Raw genomic sequence first — 20985 nt, forward strand, 5'->3', positions numbered from 1 at the left:
GGAGAATGTCATATGGTCAGATGAAACCAAAATATAACTTTTTGGTAAAAACTCAACTCGTTGTGTTTGGGGGACAAAGAATGCTGAGTTGCATCCAAAGAACACCATACCTACTGTGAAGCATGGGGGTGGAAACATCATGCTTTGGGGCTGTTTTTCTGCAAAGGGACCAGGACGACTGATCCGTGTAAAGGAAAGAATGAATGGGGCCATGTATCGTGAGATTTTGAGTGAAAACCTCCTATCAGCAAGGGCATTGAAGATGAAACGTGGCTGGGTCTTTCAGCATGACAATGATCCCAAACACACTGCCCGGGCAACGAAGGACTGGCTTCGTAAGAAGCATTTCAAGGTCCTGGAGTGGCCTAGCCAGTCTCCAGATCTCAACCCCATAGAACATCTTTGGAGGGAGTTGAAAGTCTGTGTTGCCCAGCAACAGCCCCAAAACATCACTGCTCTAGAGGATATCTGCATGGAGGAATTGGCCAAAATACCAGCAACGGTGTGTGAAAACCTTGTGAAGACTTACAGAAATCATTTGACCTCTGTCATTTCCAACAAAGGGTATATAACAAAGTATTGAGAAACTTTTGTTATTGACCAAATACTTATTTTCCACCATAATTTGCAAATAAATGCATTCAAAATCCTACAATGTGATTTTCTGGAGAAAAAAAATTCTCACTTTGTCTGTTATTGTGGAAGTGAACCTATGATGAAAATTACAGGCCTCTCTCATCTTTTTAAGTGGGAGAACTTGCACAATTGGTGGCTGACTAAATACTTTTTTGCCCCACTGTGCATGAAGTTGATGCAAAGAGTCAATATTTGCAGTGTTGACCCTTCTTTTTCAAGACCTCTGCAATCTGCCCTGGCATGCTGTCAATTAACCTCTGGGCCACATGATGGCAGCCCATTCTTGCATAATCAATGCTTGGAGTTTGTCAGAATTTGTGGGGTTTTGTTTGTCCACCTGCCTCTTGAGGATTGACCACAAGTTCTCAATGGGATTAAGGTCTGGAGTTTCCTGGCCATGGACCCAAAATATCTACACTGCTCAAAAAAATAAAGGGAACACTAAATAACACATCCTAGATCTGAATGAATGAAATGTTCTTATTAAATACTTTTTTCTTTACATAGTTGAATGTGCTGACAACAAAATCACACAAAAATGATCAATGGAAATCAAATGTATCAACCCATGGAGGTCTGGATTTGGAGTCACACTCAAAATTAAAGTGGAAAACCACACTACAGGCGGATCCAACTTCGATGTAATGTCCTTAAAACAAGTCAAAATGAGGCTCAGTAGTGTGTGTGGCCTCCACATGCCTGTATGACCCACTACAATGCCTGGGCATGTTCCTGATGAGGTGGCGGATGGTCTCCTGAGGGATCTCCTCCCAGACCTGGACTAAAGCATCCGCCAACTCTTGGACAGTCTGTGGTGCAACGTGGCATTGGTGAATGGCGCGAGACATGATGTCCCAGATGTGCTCAATTGGATTCAGGTCTGGGGAACGAACGGGCCTGTCCATAGCATCAATGCCTTCCTCTTGCAGGAACTGCTGACACACTCCAGCCACATGAGGTCTAGCATTGTCTTGCATTAGGAGGAACCCAGGGCCAACCGCACCAGTATATGGTCTCACAAGGGGTCTGAGGATTTCATCTCGGTACCTAATGGCAGTCAGGCTACCTCTGGCGATCACATGGAGGGCTGTGCGGCCCCCCCCAAAGAAATGCACCCCACACCATGACTGACCCACCGCCAAACCGGTCATGCAGGAGGATGTTGCAGGCAGCAGAACGTTCTCCATGGCGTCTCCAGACTGTCATGTCTGTCACATGTGCTCAGTGTGAACCTGCTTTCATCTGTGAAGAGCACAGGGCACCAGTGGTGCCAATCTTGGTGTTCTCTGGCAAATGCCAAACGTCCTGCACGGTGTTGGGCTGTAAGCACAACCCCCACCTGTGGACGTCGGGCCCTCATACTACCCTCATGGTGGAGTCTGTTTCTGACCTTTTGAGCAGACACATGCACATTTGTGGCCTGCTGGAGGTCATTTTGCAGGGCTCTGGCAGTGCTCCTCCTGCTCCTCCTTGCACAAAGGCGGAGGTAGTGGTCCTGCTGCTGGGTTGTTGCCCTCCTACGGCCTCCTCCACGTCTCCTGATGTACTGGCCTGTCTCCTGGTAGCGCCTCCATGCTCTGAACACTATGCTGACAGACACAGCAAACTTTCTTGCCACAGCTCGCATTGATGTGCCATCCTGGATGAGCTGCACTACCTGAGCCACTTGTGTGGGTTGTAGACTCCGTCTCATGCTACCACTAGAGTGAAAGCACCGCCAGCATTCAAAAGTGACCAAAACATCAGCCAGGAAGCATAGGAACTGAGAAGTGGTCTGTGGTCACCACCTGCAGAACCACTCCTTTATTGGGGGTGTCTTGCTAATTGCCTATAATTTCCACCTGTTGTCTATTACATTTGCACAACAGCATGTGACATTTATTGTCAATCAGTGTTGCTTCCTAAGTGGACAGTTTGATTTCACAGAAGTGTGATTGACTTGGAGTTACATTGTGTTGTTAAATGTTCCCTTTATTTTTTTGAGCAGTGTATGTTTTGTTCCCCGAGCCACTTAGTTATCACTTTTGCCTTTATGGCAAGGTGCTCCATCATGCTGGAAAAGGCATTGTTCGTCACCAAACTGTTTCTGGATGGTTGGGAGAAGTTGCTCTTGGAGGATTTGTTGGTATCATTCTTTATTCATGGCTGTGTTCTTAGGCAAAATTGTGAGTGAGCCCACTCCCTTGGCTGAGAAGCAACCCCACACATGAATGGTCTCAGGATGCTTTACTGTTGGCATGACACAGGACTGGTGGTAGCGCTCACCTTGTCTTCTCCGGACAAGTTTTTTTTTCGGATGCCCCAAACAATCGGAAAGGGGATTCATCAGAGAAAATGGCTTTAACCCAGTCCTCAGCAGTCTAATCCCTGTACCTTTTGCAGAATATCAGTCTGTCCCTGATGTTTTTCCTGGAGAGAAGTGGCTTCTTTGGTGCCCTTCTTGACACCAGGCCATCCTCCAAAAGTCTTCGACCTTGCTGTGCGTGCAGATGGACTCACACCTGCCTGCTGCCATTCCTGAGCAAACTCTGTACTGGTGGAGCCCCGATCCCGCAGCTGAATAAACTTTAGGAGACGGTCCTGGCGCATGCTGGACTTTCTCTGGCACCCTTGATGATCCGATAAATGGTTGATTTAGGTGCAATCTTACTGGTAGCAATATCCTTGCCTGTGAAGCCCTTTTTGTGCAAAGCAATGATGGTGGCACGTATTTCCTTGCAGGTAACCATGTTTGACAGAGGAAGAACAATGATTCCAAGCACCACCCTCATTTTGAAGCTTCCAGTCTGTTATTCGAACTCAATCAGCATGACCGAGTGATCTCAGCCTTGTCCTCGTCAACACTCACACCTGGGGTAACGAGAGAATCACTGACATGATGTCAGCTGGTCCTTTTGTGGCAGGGCTGAAATGCAGTGGAAATGTTTTTGGGGGATTCAGTTCATTTGCATGGCAAAGAGGGACTTTGATCAGATGAATTGCAATTAATTGCACTCTTCATAACATTCTGGAGTATATGCAAATTGCCATCATACAAACTGAGGCAGCAGACTTTGTGAAAATTTATATTTGTGTCATTCTCAACTTTTGTCCACGACTGTACATTAACTGTAATTTTGTTCGTTATGTTCCAACACTCCCTCCATCTTGTGCAAATATCAGTTATTTAAAAATGTTGTTGTATATCCTACCTATTATTTGAGCGAGTATCTTTTCCTGACTCAAATAGGATTCCCTCAACATTGCTCTGATGACCAAAAGCTTTCAGATCGAAATTTCGTAAAATACAACTTTTAATCGGCAGATTTTTAAATTTTTTATGTATTTGTAATAATGACAATTACAACAATACTGAATGAACACTTGTTTTAACTTAATATAATACATCAATAAAATCTATTTATCCTCAAGTAAATAATGAAACCTGTTCAATTTGGTTTAAATAATGCAAAAACAAAGTGTTGGAGAAGAAAGTAAAAGTGCAATATGTGCTATGTAAGAAAGGTAACATTTCAGTCCCTTGCTCAGAACATGAGAACATATGAAAGCTGGTTCCTTTTAACATGAGTCTTCAATATTCCCAGGTAAGAAGTTTTAGGTTGTAGTTATTAAAGGAATTATAGGACTATTTCCCTCTATACCATTTGTATTTCATTAACCTTTGACTTTTGGATGTGCTTATAGGCACTTTAGCATTGCCAGTGTAACAGTATAGCTTCCTCCTCCCTGGGCTCGAACCAGCAACACAAAGACAACAGCCATCATCGAAGCAGCGTTACCCATGCAGAGCAAGGGGAGCAACTACTAGAACGGCTCAGAGCGAGTGATGTTTGAAACGCTATTAGCGCTCAAAAGTTAAGCAGGAAGAAACTGTGGAAATACTCATCAGGATGGGGAAAGCATGTTTCTGACCACACAGCGTGCTGGGGTCATAGAATAACTGAAACTGAAGTCCCAGGAGTCAAGGCCACTGATAAGCTGAATGAGATGTGATAAGTATTTGGTGTGACCTTGACCAATAAGACCAATAAGGTTTTCATCAGACTGCCTGCAATGACAACAAGCTCAATCTCAACGCTGTGGTTTCAGGGAAGACATCCTCCTCCCTCCATGTGGTACCTTTCCTGCAGGCTCATCCTGACATGATCCTCCAGCATGACAATGCCACCATGCACATAACGAGCAGTATTGCTGATTTCTTGCAAGACAGGAATGTCAGTGTTCTGCCATGGCCAGCGAAGAGCCCGGATCTCAATCCCATTGAGCACGTCTGGGACCTGTTGGATCAGAGGGTGAGGGCTAGGGCCATTCCTCCCAGAAATGTCCGGGAACTTTCAGGTGCCTTGGTGGAAGAGTGGGGTAACATCTCACAGCAAGACCTGGCAAATTTGGTGCAGTCCATGAGGAGGAGATGCACTGCAGTACTTAATGCAGCTGGTGGCCACACCAGACACTGACTATTACTTTTGATTTTGACCCCCCACCCCCCTTTGTTCATGGACACATTATTCCATTTCTGCTAGTCACATGTCTGTGGAACTTGTTCAGTATATGTCTCAATTGTTGAATCTTATGTTCATACAAATATTTACACCTTAAGTTTGCTGAAAATAAATGCATTTGACAATGAGAGGACGGTTATTTTTTTCTGAGTTTAGATGCAGCCCTGTCCCAGATCTGTTTGTGCTCATACATTCTATCCTTAATGAGGGCAGACTTTGGCATGATAATGAGTGACAAGGAGTTGGCATGCCAGCATAGATAGACTGGATAGATGTACAATGACGGGTAGGCTGTCATTATAAGTAACAATTTGTTCTTAACTGACTTGCCTAGTTAAATCAAATTTAAAATAAAAATTTGATCTGCAGATGTTTTATATTTATTGGTAGAGCCATGACTTCTTATAAACCCCATGACCTTTAATAACCTGATGACCTTTGACCCTGTGTGGCAGACTACTCCTGTGCCCTGCAAAGAGATATCCTGCTGCAGGGGCGCCTCTACGTCTCAGAAAACTGGATTTGTTTCTATAGCAACATCTTCCGCTGGGAAACACTGGTATGGACTTTAGTTTCCTTTACCATTCTCTACGCTGGGTTACTCTGTCCCTTAATACACAATGTGCCAAATTGCCCTCGTACTTATGTATAGGCCATCTATTTTCTCTCAATAGAAGGTATTTGGCTTCAAATTAAAGTGATTTGCTTGGTTTGTTCCATATACTGCAGTATTAAAGCTACAGTCCAGGATTTGTGATTCTGTAAAATCATATGTCTTATCAGAACCCAAAATATAAGGTTTTATTATTTCATGTTAACAAGCAACAAGAATGTAATCATACAATGTATATCTTCAAAATATGGTTAAAACCATAGAATCTTTGATGCCAGTGACTTGCAGCTAGAGCACTGTCTATCAGTTTGAGTAGTGTTATGTTTCCCTCCGCTGTCTGGTTGAGGACCCTGTTCTGTTGTTTTTACAATCAGACTGTAGCTTTAATGATAACATCTTTCATTTGCAGTAGTTCTAGGCTTTTCAGGAGGGATGTTATCTGTAGTCTAACACAGTTTCGCGCTTTTCCTCTCTAGCTGACAGTCCGGCTGAAGGATATCTGCAGCATGACCAAGGAGAAGACTGCCCGCCTCATTCCCAACGCCATCCAGCTGTGCACCGACAATGACAAGGTCAGCACTGGACCCACACATGCATATATACACAGGCATGGACGATTGCCACTCCTATTTGTCATTTTTTTGAGTCGAGAAAAATGTGTCCTCAGACCTGGAGGGAAGCCAAAGTCATTCCGCTACACAAGAATGGTAATGCATCCTTTACTGGTTCTAAACAGTTTACCAATCAGCTTGCTGCCGACTCTTAGCAAATCTTTTTTTTTAAAGAAGGGGAAAAAGTGTTTGACCAGACACAATGCTATTGCTCTCTAAACAAATGAACAACAGACTTTCAGCATGCTTATAGAGAAGGGCACTCAACATGTACTGCACTGAGACAAATGACTGATGATTGGTTGAAAGAAATTGATAAGAAGATGATTATGGGAGCTGTACTGTTAGATTTCAGTGCAGCCTTTGATATTATTGACCCCATAACCTTTTGTTAAAATGTATGTGTTATGGTTTTAAATTTATTTCAACCTGCCGTATTGTAGATTGCTGTGAATCCATCTAAACTAACACATAGGGCTTTCTTTAATGGAAGCATCTCTTTTTTTTTTTAAATATAAAAAAATGTTTATTTTTTATTTGACCCCTTTTTCTCCCCAATTTCGTGGTATCCAATTGTTTTAGTAGCTACTATCTTGTCTCATCACTACAACTCCCGTACGGGTTGAAAGTCAAGGTTGAAAGTCATGCGTCCGCACTGCTTCTTCTGAAAGTCATCCGCACTGCTTCATAACACAGCGCTCATCCAACCCGGAAGCCAGCCGCACCAATGTGTCGGAGGAAACACTGTGCACCTGGCAACCTTGGTTAGCGCGCTCAGTGCACTCGGCCCGCCACAGGAGTCGCTGGTGCGTGATGAGACAAGGCCATCCCTACCGGCCAAGCCCTCCTTAACCCGGACGACCATAGGCCAATTTTGCGTCGCCCCACGGACCTTCCGGTTACAACAGAGCCTGGGCGCGGCCGGTTACAACAGAGCCTGGGCGCGGCCGGCTACAACAGAGCCTGGGCGCGGCCGGTTACAACAGAGCCTGGGCGCGGCCGGTTACAACAGAGCCTGGGCGCGGCCGGTTACAACAGAGCCTGGGCGCGAACCCGGAGTCTCTGATGGCACTTCACCACTGCGCCACCCGGGAGGCCCAATGGAAGCACCTCTAATGTTAAACATGTAAAGTGTGGTTTACCGTAGGGCAGCTCTCCTTGCCCTCTACTCCTCTCTATTTTCACTAATGACCTGCCACTGGCATTAAACAAAGCCTGTGTGTCCATATATGCTGATGATTCAACCATTTACGTTTCAGAAACCACAGCTAGTGAAATCACTGCAACTATAAACAAAGAGTTGCAGTGAATTTTAGAACGGGAGGCCGGTAATAAACTAGTCCTGAACATCTCTAAAATTAAGAGGATTGTATTTGGTACAAATCATTCCCTAAATTCTAGGCCTCAGCGGAATCTGATAATGAATAATGTGGCTATTGAGCAAGTTGAGGAGACTAAATTACTTGGTGTTACTTTAGAATGTAAACTGTCATGGTCAAAACATATTGATTTCAATGGTTGTAAAGATGGGAAGAGGTCTGTCCATAATTAAGAGATGCTCTGCTTTTTTGACACCACACTCCATAAAGCAAGTCCTGCAGGCTCTAGTTCTATGTTATCTTTATTATTGCCCAGTCATAAGATCAGGTGCTGCAAAGAAGGAGCTAGAAAAAGTGCAGCTGGCGCAGAACAGAGCGGCACGTCTTGCTCTTCACTGTAATCAGAGGGCTAATATCAATACAATGAATGTCAGTCTCTCTTGACTGAAAGTAAGGAGCGACTGACTGCATCACTTATTTTTATTAGAACCTCCGTTTTCAAAATTCCAAATTGTTTTCCATAGTCAACTTGCACACAGCTCTAACACACACTCTTACCCCACCAAACATGCCATCAGGGGTCATTCCACAACCCCCAAATCCAGAACAAATTCAAGAAAATGTACAGTATTATACACTGAGTGTACAAAACATTAGGAACACCTTCCTTATATTGAGTTGCAGCCCTTTTTGCCCTGAGAACAGCCTCAATTTGTTAGGGCATGGACGACACAAGCTGTCGAAAGCATTCCACAGGGATACTGGCCCATGTTGACTCCAATGCTTCCCACGGTTGGCTGCATGTCCTTTGGGTGATGGACCATTCTTGGGACACACGGAAAACTGTTGAGCATGAAAAACTCAGCAGCGTTGCAGTTCTTGACACACTCAAACCGGTCCGCGCCTGGCACCTACTACTATACCCTGTTCAAAGGCACTTAAATCTTTTGTCTTGCCCATTCAACCTCTGAATGGCACACATACGCAATCCATGTCTCAGGGCTTAAAAATCACCTGGTCTGTCTCTGTCATGGAAAGTTGTTCCTAATGTTTTGTACACTCGGTGTATAGCGCCATAATTGCATCGAATTCACTTGAGCAATGTGAGATGGAAGTGAACACCAAACTTGGTTTAAAAAAACAGATAAAGCCTCGGCACAACGCCTCTCCCCATGTGACCTAGATATTTTGTGTGTATGTACTGATACTTTTGTTTATATAGTGTATTTGGACACCTCTTCAAATTAGTGGATTTGGCTATTTCAGCCATACCTGTTACTGACAGGTGTGTAAAATCGAGCCCACAGTCCGTAGACAAACATTGGCAGTAGAATGGCCTTACTAAAGAGCTCAGTGACTCTCAACGTGGCATTGTCATAGGATGATACCTTTCCAACAAGTCAGTTTGTCAAATTTCTGCCCTGCTAGAGCTGCCCCGGTCAACTGTAAGTGCTTTTATTGTGAAATGGAAACGTCTAGGAGCAACAACGGCTCACCCACGAAGTGGTAGGTCGCACAAGTGTACAGAAGGGGACCGCAGAGTGCTGTAGCGCGTAGCTCGTAAACATTCTGTCCTCGGTTGCAACACTTACTAGCGAGTTCCAAACTGCCACTGGAAGCAACGTCAGAACAGTTCATTGGGAGCTTCATAAAATCGCTTTCCATGGCCGAACAGCCACACATAAGCCTAAGATCACCATGCGCAATGCCAAGCGTCGGCTGGAGTGGTGTAAAGCTCACTGCCGTTTAGACTCTGGAGCAGTGGAAACGCTCCAGTGCTCCAGAGTGATGTTTTTCCAGTGAGGGGAAATCTTAATGCTACAACACAATGACATTCTAAACTATTCTGTGCTTCCAACTTTGTGGCAACAGTTTGGGAAAGGCCCTTTCCTGTTTCAGCATGACAATGACCCTGTGCACAAAGCCAGATCAATGCAGGAATGATTTGTCGAGATCGGTGTGGAAGAACTTCACTGGCCACCACAGAGCCCTTACCTCAACCCCATCGAACACCTTTGAGAGAAATTATATCACAGACTGCGAGCCAGGCCTAATCGCCTAACATCAGTGCCCGAACACTGTCAATGGAAATAGTCCGGATGAGTCATTTCATTAATTGTTCAGGAGTCTTATCGTTTGGGGTAGAAGCTGTCAAGGAGCCTTTTGGACCTAGACTTGGTGCTCCGGTACCACTTTCCAGGCGGTAGCAGAGAGAACAGTCTGAGTTGGGTGACTGGAGTCTTTGACCATTTTTGGGGCCTTCCTCTGACACCGCCTAGTATAGAGGTCCTGGATGGCAGGAAGCTTGGCCCCAGTGATGTACTCTGGGCCATACGCACTACCCTCTGTTGCGCCTTACGGTCAGATGCCGAGCAGTTGCCATACCAGGCGGTGATGCATCCGGTCGGCATGCTCTCGATGTATGTAGTTCTGTCCTTGAGCTGTTTTTGTCTATTAATGTTCTGTATGTTTCATGTGGACCCCAGCATGAGTAGCTGCTGCTTTCGCAACAGCTAATGGGACCCTAATAAATGACCAAATAAAAGACCAAATGCTCACACAAACATATGCATGCACATACATTTATTTGCGCATGTGTGTATATAAAGTATGTGTACATACACAACTATTGAACCTTTTTTATGACAGACGGATGGCTTTCCTATCAGGTTGGTGATATAGTATCCTAACCTTTTCTTGCTTCCCACAGCACTTTTTCACCTCGTTCGGCGCAAGGGATCGGACATACATGATGATGTTCAGACTATGGCAGAATGCTCTGCTAGAAAAGGTACGACTGTTACATGTATGACTGTTCACTTTTAATTCAAATACAACACTGGGGAGAGTGTATTGTTGCCAATTTAATCAAAGCTCACCTTTTCCCCTTCTATCACTATCTCTCTCTTTCATCTCTCTTTCTCTCCTTTCTCCCTCTCTCTCTTTCTATCTATCTCAGCCTTTGTGTCCCAAAGAGTTGTGGCACTTTGTCCATCAGTGTTATGGCAATGAGCTGGGTCTGACCAGCGACGACGAGGACTACGTGCCTCCAGACGATGACTTCAACACCATGGGGTGAGTTTTGACCCCATAGTCACACACACCATCGGTGACCCCGGTGACCATGGGTAAAGCGCTGGCACCGTTCCCCGTGCTGATAGCGGTGACCTACAGCTGTTGTGCTTCCCCGTGCTGATAACGGTGACCTACAGCTGTTGTGCTTCCCCGTGCTGATAACGGTGACCTACAGCTGTTGTGCTTCCCCGTGCTGATAACGGTGACCTACAGCTGTTGTGCTTCCCCGTGCTGATAACGGTGACCTACAGCTGTTGTGCTTCCCCGTGCTGATAACGGTGACCTACAGCTGTTGTGCTTCCCCGTGCTGATAACGGTGACCTACAGCTGTTGTGCTTCCCCGTGCTGATAACGGTGACCTGCTGTTGTGCTTCCCGTGCTGATAACGGTGACCTACAGCTGTTGTGCTGATAACCCGCTGTTGTGCTGATAACGGTGACCTACAGCTGTTGTGCTGATAACGGTGACCTACAGCTGACCCAGCTGTTGTGCTGATAACGGTGACCTACAGCTGTTGTTCCCCGTGCTGATAACGGTGACCTACAGCTGTTGTGCTGATAACGGTGACCTACAGCTGTTGTGCTGATAACGGTGACCTACAGCTGTTGCGCTGATAACGGTGACCTACAGCTGTTGTGCTTCCCCGTGCTGATAACGGTGACCTACAGCTGTTGTGCTGATAACGGTGACCTACAGCTGTTGTGCTGATAACGGTGACCTACAGCTGTTGTGCTGATAACGGTGACCTACAGCTGTTGTGCTGATAACGGTGACCTACAGCTGTTGTGCTTCCCCGTGCTGATAACGGTGACCTACAGCTGTTGCGCTTCCCCGTGCTGATAACGGTGACCTACAGCTGTTGTGCTTCCCCGTGCTGATAATGGTGACCTACAGCTGTTGCGCTTCCCCGTGCTGATAACTGTGACCTACAGCTGTTGCGCTTCTCCGTGCTGATAACGGTGACCTACAGCTGTTGTGCTTCCCCGTGCTGATAACGGTGACCTACAGCTGTTGCGCTTCCCCGTGTTTTAGGTATTGCGAGGAGCTGCCGGTGGAGGAGAACGACGCCAATGACGCCACCACCCTCGCCAAGACGCCAGACGTCAAAGGCGACACCAGCCCCCTGTTGTCCCGCAGAGTCTTCCCCGACAACGTCCTGCCCTGCCCGGGCATCATCGACCCTCTCCTTTCCGTGAGTACCACTAGATATTAGACCAATTCTTGCTTTGCATCACCTACAGACAAAATGTATAGAGTGTTCTAGAGTCAGCAACTTAGTCAGCTAGCCCACCTCAGGCTCTGCTACCCAAGCCTGATGGGCCCCAACACTATACATTGGGTTAGGGATGGATAGGGCCTGTTTTTACATCAATATCTAGGATACAGGCAGGGCTCAGTTATCACTAAATTGATCTCAAACTTTTTAAAGCTGAGCAATTTGCTTGTGCTCTGCTTTACAGTACAGTCACATCTGACTAAGATCAACTTCAACCTCGTCAAATATAAGTCCGAGAGGAGAGATTATTTCACAGAAAAGAATGATGTTCCTTGAATTTTGTCTGAGATTATCATCACTGTCAAACACTCCCTGAAACACTTCAGCGAGCAGGCCTTTCTAATCGACCTGGCCGGGGTATCCTGGAAGGATATTGATCTCATCCCGTCAGTAGAGGATGCCTGTTTTTCTTTTTTAATGCCTTCCTAACCATCTTAAATAAGCATGCCCCATTCAAGAAATGTAGAACCAGGAACAGATATAGCCCTTGGTTCGCCCCAGACCTGACTGCCCTTAACCAACACAAAAACATCCTATGGCGTTCTGCATTAGCATCGAACAGCCCCCGTGATATGCAGCTTTTCAGGGAAGCTAGAAACCATTATACACAGGCAGTTAGAAAAGCCAAGGCTAGCTTTTTCAAGCAGAAATGTTCTTCCTGCAACACTAACTCAAAAAAGTTCTGGGACACTGTAAAGTCCATGGAGAATAAGAACACCTCTTCCCAGCTGCCCACTGCACTGAAGATAGGAAACACTGTCACCACTGATAAATCCACTATAATTGAATTTCAATAAGCATTTTTCTACAGCTGGCCATGCTTTCCACCTGGCTACCCTTACCCCTGTCAACAGCACTGCTCCCCCCACAGCAACTCGCCCAAGCCTTCCCCATTTCTCCTTCTCCCAAATCCAGTCAGCTGATGTTCTGAAAGAGCTGCAAAATCTGAACCCCTACAAATCAGCCGGGCTAGACAATCTGGACCCTTTCTTTCTAAAATTATCTGCCGAAATTGTCTTCACCCCTATTACTAGCCTGTTCAACCTCTCTCTCGTGTCGTCTGAGATTCCCAAAGATTGGAAAGCAGCTGCGGTCATCCCCCTCTTCAAAGGGGGGACACTTTTGACCCAAACTGCTACAGACCTATATCTATCCTACCCTGCCTTTCTAAGGTCTTCGAAAGCCAAGGCAACAAACAGATTACCGACCATTTCGAATCTCACCATACCCTCTCTGCTATGCAATCTGGTTTCAGAGCTGGTCATGAGTGCACCTCAGCCACGCTCAAGGTCCTAAACGATATCTTAACCGCCATCGATAAGAAACATTACTGTGCAGCCGTATTCATTGATCTGGCCAAGGCTTTTGACTCTGTCAATCACCACATCCTTATCGGCAGACTCGACAGCCTTGGTTTCTCAAATGATTGCCTCGCCTGTTTCACCAACTACTTCTTTGATAGAGTTCAGTGTGTCAAATCGGAGGGTCTGTTGTCCGGACCTCTGGCAGTCTCTATGGGGGTGCCACAGGGTTCAATTCTTGGACCGACTCTCTTCTCTGTATACATCAATGATGTCGCTCTTGCTGCTGGTGAGTCTCTGATCCACCTCTACGCAGACGACACCATTCTGTATACTTCTGGCCCTTCTTTGGACACTGTGTTAACAACCCTCCAGGCAAGCTTCAATGCCATACAACTCTCCTTCCGTGGCCTCCAATTGCTCTTAAATACAAGTAAAACTAAATGCATGCTCTTCAACCGATCGCTGCCTGCACCTGCCCGCCTGTCCAACATCACTACTCTGGACGGCTCTGACTTAGAATACGTGGACAACTACAAATACCTAGGTGTCTGGTTAGACTGTAAACTCTCCTTCCAGACCCACATCAAACATCTCCAATCCAAAGTTAAATCTAGAATTGGCTTCCTATTTCGCAACAAAGCATCCTTCACTCATGCCGTCGAACATACCCTTGTAAAACTGACCATCCTACCAATCCTCGACTTCGGCGATGTCATTTACAAAATAGCCTCCAATACCCTACTCAACCAATTGGATGCAGTCTATCACAGTGCCATCCGTTTTGTCACCAAAGCCCCATATACTACCCACCATTGCGACCTGTACGCTCTTGTTGGCTGGCCCTCGCTTCATACTCGTCGCCAAACCCACTGGCTCCATGTCATCTACAAGAACCTGCTAGGTAAAGTCCCCCCTTATCTCAGCTCGCTGGTCACCATAGCATCACCCACCTGTAGCACGCGCTCCAGCAGGTATATCTCTCTGGTCACCCCCAAAACCAATTCTTTCTTTGGCCGCCTCTCCTTCCAGTTCTCTGCTGCCAATGACTGGAATGAACTACAAAAATCTCTGAAACTGGAAACACTTATCTCCCTCACTAGCTTTAAGCACCAGCTGTCAGAGCAGCTCACAGATTACTGCACCTGTACATAGCCCACCTATAATTTAGCCCAAACAACTACCTCTTTCCCTACTGTATTTATTTATGTTATTTATTTATTTATTTTGCTCCTTTGCACCCCATTATTTTTATTTCTACTTTTCACATTCTTCCACTGCAAATCTACCATTCCAGTGTTTTACTTGCTATATTGTATTTACTTTGCCACCATGGCCTTTTTTTACCTTTACCTCCCTTATCTCACCTCATTTGCTCACATCGTATATAGACTTGTTTCTACTGTATTATTGACTGTATGTTTGTTTTACTCCATGTGTAACTCTGTGTCGTTGTATGGGTCGAACTGCTTTGCTTTATCTTGGCCAGGTCTCAACTGTTCTCAACTTGCCTACCTGGTTAAATAAAGGTGAAATTAAAAATAAATTAAAAATTAAAAATTTGAGTAATGAAATGTAACTAGCTAATAGCTAACTGCTCTTGTTCACATCTCCTGAGCACCCCAAGGTGGAACCGTTGCTATGGATACTCACACATAGACTAGCAGAAGAGCAACCCTGGGAGTGAGGGGCAGAGACCAGCAGCTAATGGATACTAACAAAGGAAGGGCCTGAGTAGGGTAGGGCCTGAATGTTGCATGCATGGGTAGGGCTCAAGCTTAAAATTCATGCCCATGCAGGGCCCTCCCAAGATCACACCAGTGGCATTTCAACCATATTATCCCTTGCTGAGCTTTCAATTTTACAAGTATGTAGGCAGTAGGTAGGGCAATGATCTGTGATTATGGTTTGACTTGACCCTTCGCTCATGACCCCCTCTTCCTCTGTAGTTTGATTTGGCCACCGTGGACGATTTCCCCCTGTGTCTCCCTGATGGCGAACTCCTGACCCTCCAGTTGCCGGGGTTGGACAACCGGAGCAGTGGTCACAGCAGTCCCGCCCCCTCGCCCTCGCTGGACTTTAACGACAATGAGGACCTCCCTACTGAGCTCAGCGACTCTTCCGAGACGCACGACGAAGGTTTGGGTCTCTGAAACATGCACATGCGCGCTCACTTGCACACATGCGTGCATATACGACGACTCATTCACTCACTCACACACACACTCACACTCACTCTGTCACTGTCCTATTCCTGTATATTAAAACACATCCTTTCACACATACACACACACTCACTCACTTGCTCTCCTTCCTCTGTGTGTGTGCAGCAGGGGAGGTGCAGGCCTTTCATGAAGACCTGAATGGGAAGCAGTACATGAACGAGGTGTACGAGTTCAGCGTTGACAAGATGTACGACATCCTCTTCACCGAGTCCACCTTTATGAGGGACTTCCTAGAGCAGAGACGCTTTTCAGGTGACACCACAGTACCCAGACCAGTTTTACCTTTTAGATCTTAATGATGAAGATTACATGGACAGGGGGTGACCTGATCCTTGATCAGTTTTTCTCTCCTTCCTCCCTTGAGGTAAATCCTTATCTGACATGGCTGGATTGGTAAAGTGGACACCACAATAACTCACAGATCAGAATTGAAGGAAGGCAGGAAGGTTGCATTTTGAAAGAATTCAATGTGTGTCAGACTAAAACCTGGGCAAATGTTAAAGGAGTAAGGGCTGATCTTTCTGTCTGTCTTCACTCTTCGTCTAGACATCGTCTATCACCCCTGGAAGAAAGAGAAAGAGGCAGGCAACCAGACCAGAGAGATCATGTACACCGTCTCCCTCACCAACCCCTTGGCGCCCAAGACCGCCACCGTCACTGAGACTCAGGTGAGTGGAGCCTCCCAGTGGCAATGCAGGTCATAGAGGTTTTAAATGTTGTACATAGTTTGTTTTCATGCTTTGTTTGCGTTTGGCGTAACGTAACTACAGTCACTGTTATGATCACCTGTGTGTAATGCATTATGAATGCTATTACGGTTATGAATGTATTTACAGGCTGCTTTTGGGAGCCACGGGTTGTTATGAATGTATTTACAGGCTGCTTTTGGGAGCCACGGGTTGTTATGAATGTATTTACAGGCTGCTTTTGGGAGCCACGGGTTGTTATGAATGTATTTACAGGCTGCTTTTGGGAGCCACGGGTTGTTATGAATGTATTTACAGGCTGCTTTTGGGAGCCACGGGTTGTTATGAATGTATTTACAGGCTGCTTTTGGGAGCCACGGGTTGTTATGAATGTATTTACAGGCTGCTTTTGGGAGCCACGGGTTGTTATGAATGTATTTACAGGCTGCTTTTGGGAGCCACGGGTTGTTATGAATGTATTTACAGGCTGCTTTTGGGAGCCACGGGTTGTTATGAATGTATTTACAGGCTGCTTTTGGGAGCCACGGGTTGTTATGAATGTATTTACAGGCTGCTTTTGGGAGCCACGGGTTGTTATGAATGTATTTACAGGCTGCTTTTGGGAGCCACGGGTTGTTATGAATGTATTTACAGGCTGCTTTTGGGAGCCACGGGTTGTTATGAATGCTTATAAAAAACATTATGAATGCCGATAGCAATGTTCTTATTATTGATTATTTATAGAAGGTACTAAAACATATAGAAAAACCAACACATTCATTTTCAGATGACAAATGGCTGAATGTCATTTGCAGCCTTCCAATTGCCAGAATAGGCCTCTTTTGTTGTTGTCTGTTAACACAACTATTCCATATCTGTGTGGTTTAGACGCTGTACAAGGCCAGCCAGGAGAGCGAGTGCTACATCATAGATGCTGAGGTGATAGCACACGACGTCCCCTACCATGACTACTTCTACACCCTAAACCGCTACGTGCTCACCAGGGTGGCCAGGAAGAAGTGTCGGCTAAGGTGAGAGATTTCCCTCTATTCTTCCTATGATTGGAGATGGGGTGCTCCACTCTGTTAAAATTAGCTGTTAAAATTCCAACCAGGGTTGTGTTCAGTGGGGCACACTAGCAAAATGATTTACAACGGAAGACAATAACAAGTGTTCTGATTGGACATGTTTAGGTAGTACCACTTCATTTCACTCTGTTTAAAAAATGTTTTCTCCCTACTGAACACGACCTTGATGATGCAGTACTTGACTCCTTGGGTGAAATGTATTCAAAATGTATTAAAAGAATAAGTCAAATTTAAGGTTGACCAAGCAGGTGTAATGACGGTTGTATTATGTGTGTGTGTGTGTGTGTGTGTGTGTGTCCTGCAGGGTATCCACAGAGTTGCGCTACAAGAAACAGCCGTGGGGGCTGGTCAAGGGCTTTATCGAGAGGAACTTCTGGAGCGGCCTGGACGAGTACTTCAGACACTTAGGTCAGTTGGACTATAGTTTAATCTAGAATATGAATGGTATGGAGCCTGGGGTCATTCTTGGAGCCTAGTATTTGTTAGCCTGATCCACCATCCTGCCAGCTGTGCTCTCGTTTCACTTCACTTCATCAAGAATCCGTGTAGCGAAACAGAATGTAAGCTCGCGAGATCAGGATGGTGATGAGAGGCTAGGGATTTGTCTTTCTTAAAACATTTAAATCAACTGTATTCTCACTTGAGAAACTAGAATGAGTACTCTTTAGATAGTGCTTAATCACCAGGATAAATTATTCAAGTAAATATTTAACTCAAAGAATGAAGTAATTTACTTTGCTTAAACCTGTAGTTTGCATGCCGGTCTGTTTCTACTTAAGTGGGTCCTTTGGTAGTTGCCTAGCCAACAACTCACAACAAAAAAGTAAATAGCAGAAACATACTGGCACACTGGCTATTGAATCACTCCATGATTTAGGACCCAGGTTCTGTGAATACCATACAGTGTCATACTGGTTGCATCCCTAATGGCACCCTATTCCCTATATAGTGCACTACTTTTGACCAGAGCCTTAAGGGCCCTGATCAAAAGTAGTACACTGTCTAGAGAATAGGGTGCCATTTGAGACTGTTTTATGCATAACTGTGTTATGCAGCTTGTGAAATAAACATAAACCCTTTCCTTTAACTCTTTCCAGAGCTGGAGCTGAGTAAAGTGGAGGTGGTCCTGGTTGAGCCCCACAGACAGTCCCCCAAGGCCAGGGCTCTACGGGCAGGGGCGCTGAGGCGGCGGAAACGGCCCTTGATCCACCTGCGGCCCCCCCACATGGACGAGGCCCTCAGCCCCGTCACCACCCCCGAGGACGAGGAGGTCACCCACCACCATCGCATCAAACAAGTGGCAGGTCAGACTGACTGCTGATGACTGTTTGACTCATTTTAGGACACCCTTAAGCCTCATGAGCAGCTGTGCTCTAGTGCTAATGAGATTTCAATCAGACCTGGGTTCAAATAATATTCCAATTCTTAAGATGCTTGTGATTTGTGTTTTCCTGGCACAATGGATTAACTGTCAGAACAATTGCCACAATGTATGTGTAACACTGCGCTGTAGATTTTCATAGCGATTGTCATCACAAAAACCTGTACTGTATCAGGGTTGTGAAAAACAAAACCTTTATTACCTGCAGCTGTAATATTTGATTAGGGCAGGAATAAAGCATTAGGTATTGCGTGGCTTTTTGTATAGATCCAAAATGGTCACCTATCTTCCTGCAGGTTCCACTCAGACCAGACACATCCCGGACCATGTCCCAGGGGGCCTAGCGCTCTACAGCGTCTCCAAGCTACTCCTCATCATCAGCTTTGTGTGAGTATCCTTCCACCGCCACCCTGGAGGGGCTGTCACCACAGCAACACCACGGCTGGTTGTTTGAGATTCTCTTTCATGTGTTTATAAATATAATTACTAGAATGGCCAAAGCCCCTCAAATGTCCATTCTAGTAACTCTAATTCTATGGGTGGAGAACTATCCATTGAAGATCCCATAGATATCTCTGGTCTCTACTTTTCTCAGTTGATGTTGAATGTTTAGGTGTCATTTATGTGTCAAAGTTGCATGTGGTGACTCATCTGATTTAAATCTGTCCACTTCAACTTTTCTTGTTCTTGGTGTACTAAAGTGGAGAATGTCAGAAGGTTAACATTAATGGAGACACCTTTTGAAGACCGCGTCGTATTTGCTAGCAAAGGGTGGTGCTCTTGCTAATGAACAGTTACTGCACTCTTTAGCTAACTACCGTAACACTATTGTTTAAAAAAACAACAATCAAAATACTGACGAGGTGTCTCAAGTTGTGATAACATTTTAACATTGTGATGCTCCATGTGTTTCCACTTTCTAGGCGTACTGAAACCAAACATTGACAATCAAATATATTTTATTTTTCCCCCTCTCCTCTCCAGCATTATAGCAGCATTTTAGCAGAAAAACCCTGTCGTCTTGTCTGGTGGTGTGTGTAATTGTCCTCTCTCTCTCTCTCTCTCTCTCTTTCCCTGTCTCCATTCATGCATCCTATAGGATCTGTATAAGGTATTCAACTTTTTTCATAACACCATGTTGATTAGATATGTGTTTGTGCTTGATGGACTTGGTTCACCCCATACATACACTAGACATGAGTGTTAACATATCCTTCCTTTGCAGTAGTTGAAGGCATGCACATTCCAGGGGAATCCTGCTATCCTTAGTCTAACATATATTTATGTCATCTCTACCCCTCTCTCTCTTTACTCTAAATATCTCTCTCTACTTTACCTCTTTCTCTCTTCTCTCCATCTCTCTCTCTGTTTATTCTCTCGCACTCTCTGGCTTCACACTCTCGCTCTCTCACTCTACTCTCTGTTTACTCTCTCTCTCTATCTACAGTCTAGTATTGCTGGTGTTTCTGAACATGATGCTGTTCTATAAGCTGTGGATGCTGGAGTACACCACACAGAGTCTCACCTCATGGCATGGCATACGACCACAAGAAAGGTACTTCACACAAATACACTACAACCCAATTCGATTCCAGCCCTGTGGAATGACTTTGGAATTGTATGTTAGTCCGTTTTAGAGTTTAGAACATTTATTAAAGTGTCACTCCACAATATGACAGTAATTGACCAGACAAATTACAGATTAAAAACAGTGTTTGTGTGTGTTTCTCGCTCTCCCCTTCTCTCAGTAAACTGCCCCAGACCCAGATGGAGTGGGCCCAGCTCCTGGAGTCGCAGCAGCGTTACCATGACGACGAGCTGCAGAAGTGGAAGGAGATCATCAAGTCGTCTGTGATATTGCTGGATGAGGTGAGACAGCCAATCAGTAGAATACTGATGGCCTTCGCATAACTGACCAATTAGGTCAGAGAATGATTGTTCATTCACTAACTTTACCATTTGAGAATGTGTGTGTGTGTGTGTGTGTGTGTGTGTGTGTGTGTGTGTGTGTGTGTGTGTGTGTGTGTGTCATAGATAGTTGTTCAAACACATGCAGTACTGTATTCAATGTGACGGCATGTAATGTGTATTCAATGTGATGTGAATTTAGGAATCAACTTGATTTACGAATGCTAAAAATCTTTGACATTGCATATACTTCCTATTGACTTCAATGCATCATTTTCAACAAACGAAAAAATGTATTATAAAAAATGCATGATTTTTGCAAAAAGTTTTGAAGTCGAGCTTGTGAAGTTGAAATGTTTCCTTT

General features: G+C 45.1%; 1 protein-coding gene across 6 annotated transcripts in view; it reads left to right on the top strand.

Moving 5' to 3' along the window:
* The window catches only part of gramd1ba (GRAM domain containing 1Ba), a 105657-nt gene that overhangs the window by 80054 nt on the left and 4618 nt on the right, over nucleotides 1-20985 (top strand). For all 6 annotated transcript variants that reach the window (XM_029671580.2, XM_065023842.1, XM_065023844.1 and 3 more), the window contains 14 exons: nucleotides 5594-5697; nucleotides 6228-6323; nucleotides 10392-10472; nucleotides 10641-10756; nucleotides 11789-11948; nucleotides 15283-15472; nucleotides 15664-15810; nucleotides 16105-16226; nucleotides 17133-17275; nucleotides 17637-17740; nucleotides 18430-18636; nucleotides 19010-19100; nucleotides 20161-20268; nucleotides 20462-20582. In XM_029671580.2, the coding sequence (XP_029527440.2) occupies nucleotides 5594-5697; nucleotides 6228-6323; nucleotides 10392-10472; nucleotides 10641-10756; nucleotides 11789-11948; nucleotides 15283-15472; nucleotides 15664-15810; nucleotides 16105-16226; nucleotides 17133-17275; nucleotides 17637-17740; nucleotides 18430-18636; nucleotides 19010-19100; nucleotides 20161-20268; nucleotides 20462-20582 (1790 nt within the window). The remainder of the gene's footprint in view (nucleotides 1-5593; nucleotides 5698-6227; nucleotides 6324-10391; nucleotides 10473-10640; nucleotides 10757-11788; nucleotides 11949-15282; nucleotides 15473-15663; nucleotides 15811-16104; nucleotides 16227-17132; nucleotides 17276-17636; nucleotides 17741-18429; nucleotides 18637-19009; nucleotides 19101-20160; nucleotides 20269-20461; nucleotides 20583-20985) is intronic.

Source organism: Oncorhynchus nerka, linkage group LG10 (genome assembly GCF_034236695.1).
Source record: "Oncorhynchus nerka isolate Pitt River linkage group LG10, Oner_Uvic_2.0, whole genome shotgun sequence".
Classification (NCBI taxonomy): domain Eukaryota; kingdom Metazoa; phylum Chordata; class Actinopteri; order Salmoniformes; family Salmonidae; genus Oncorhynchus; species Oncorhynchus nerka.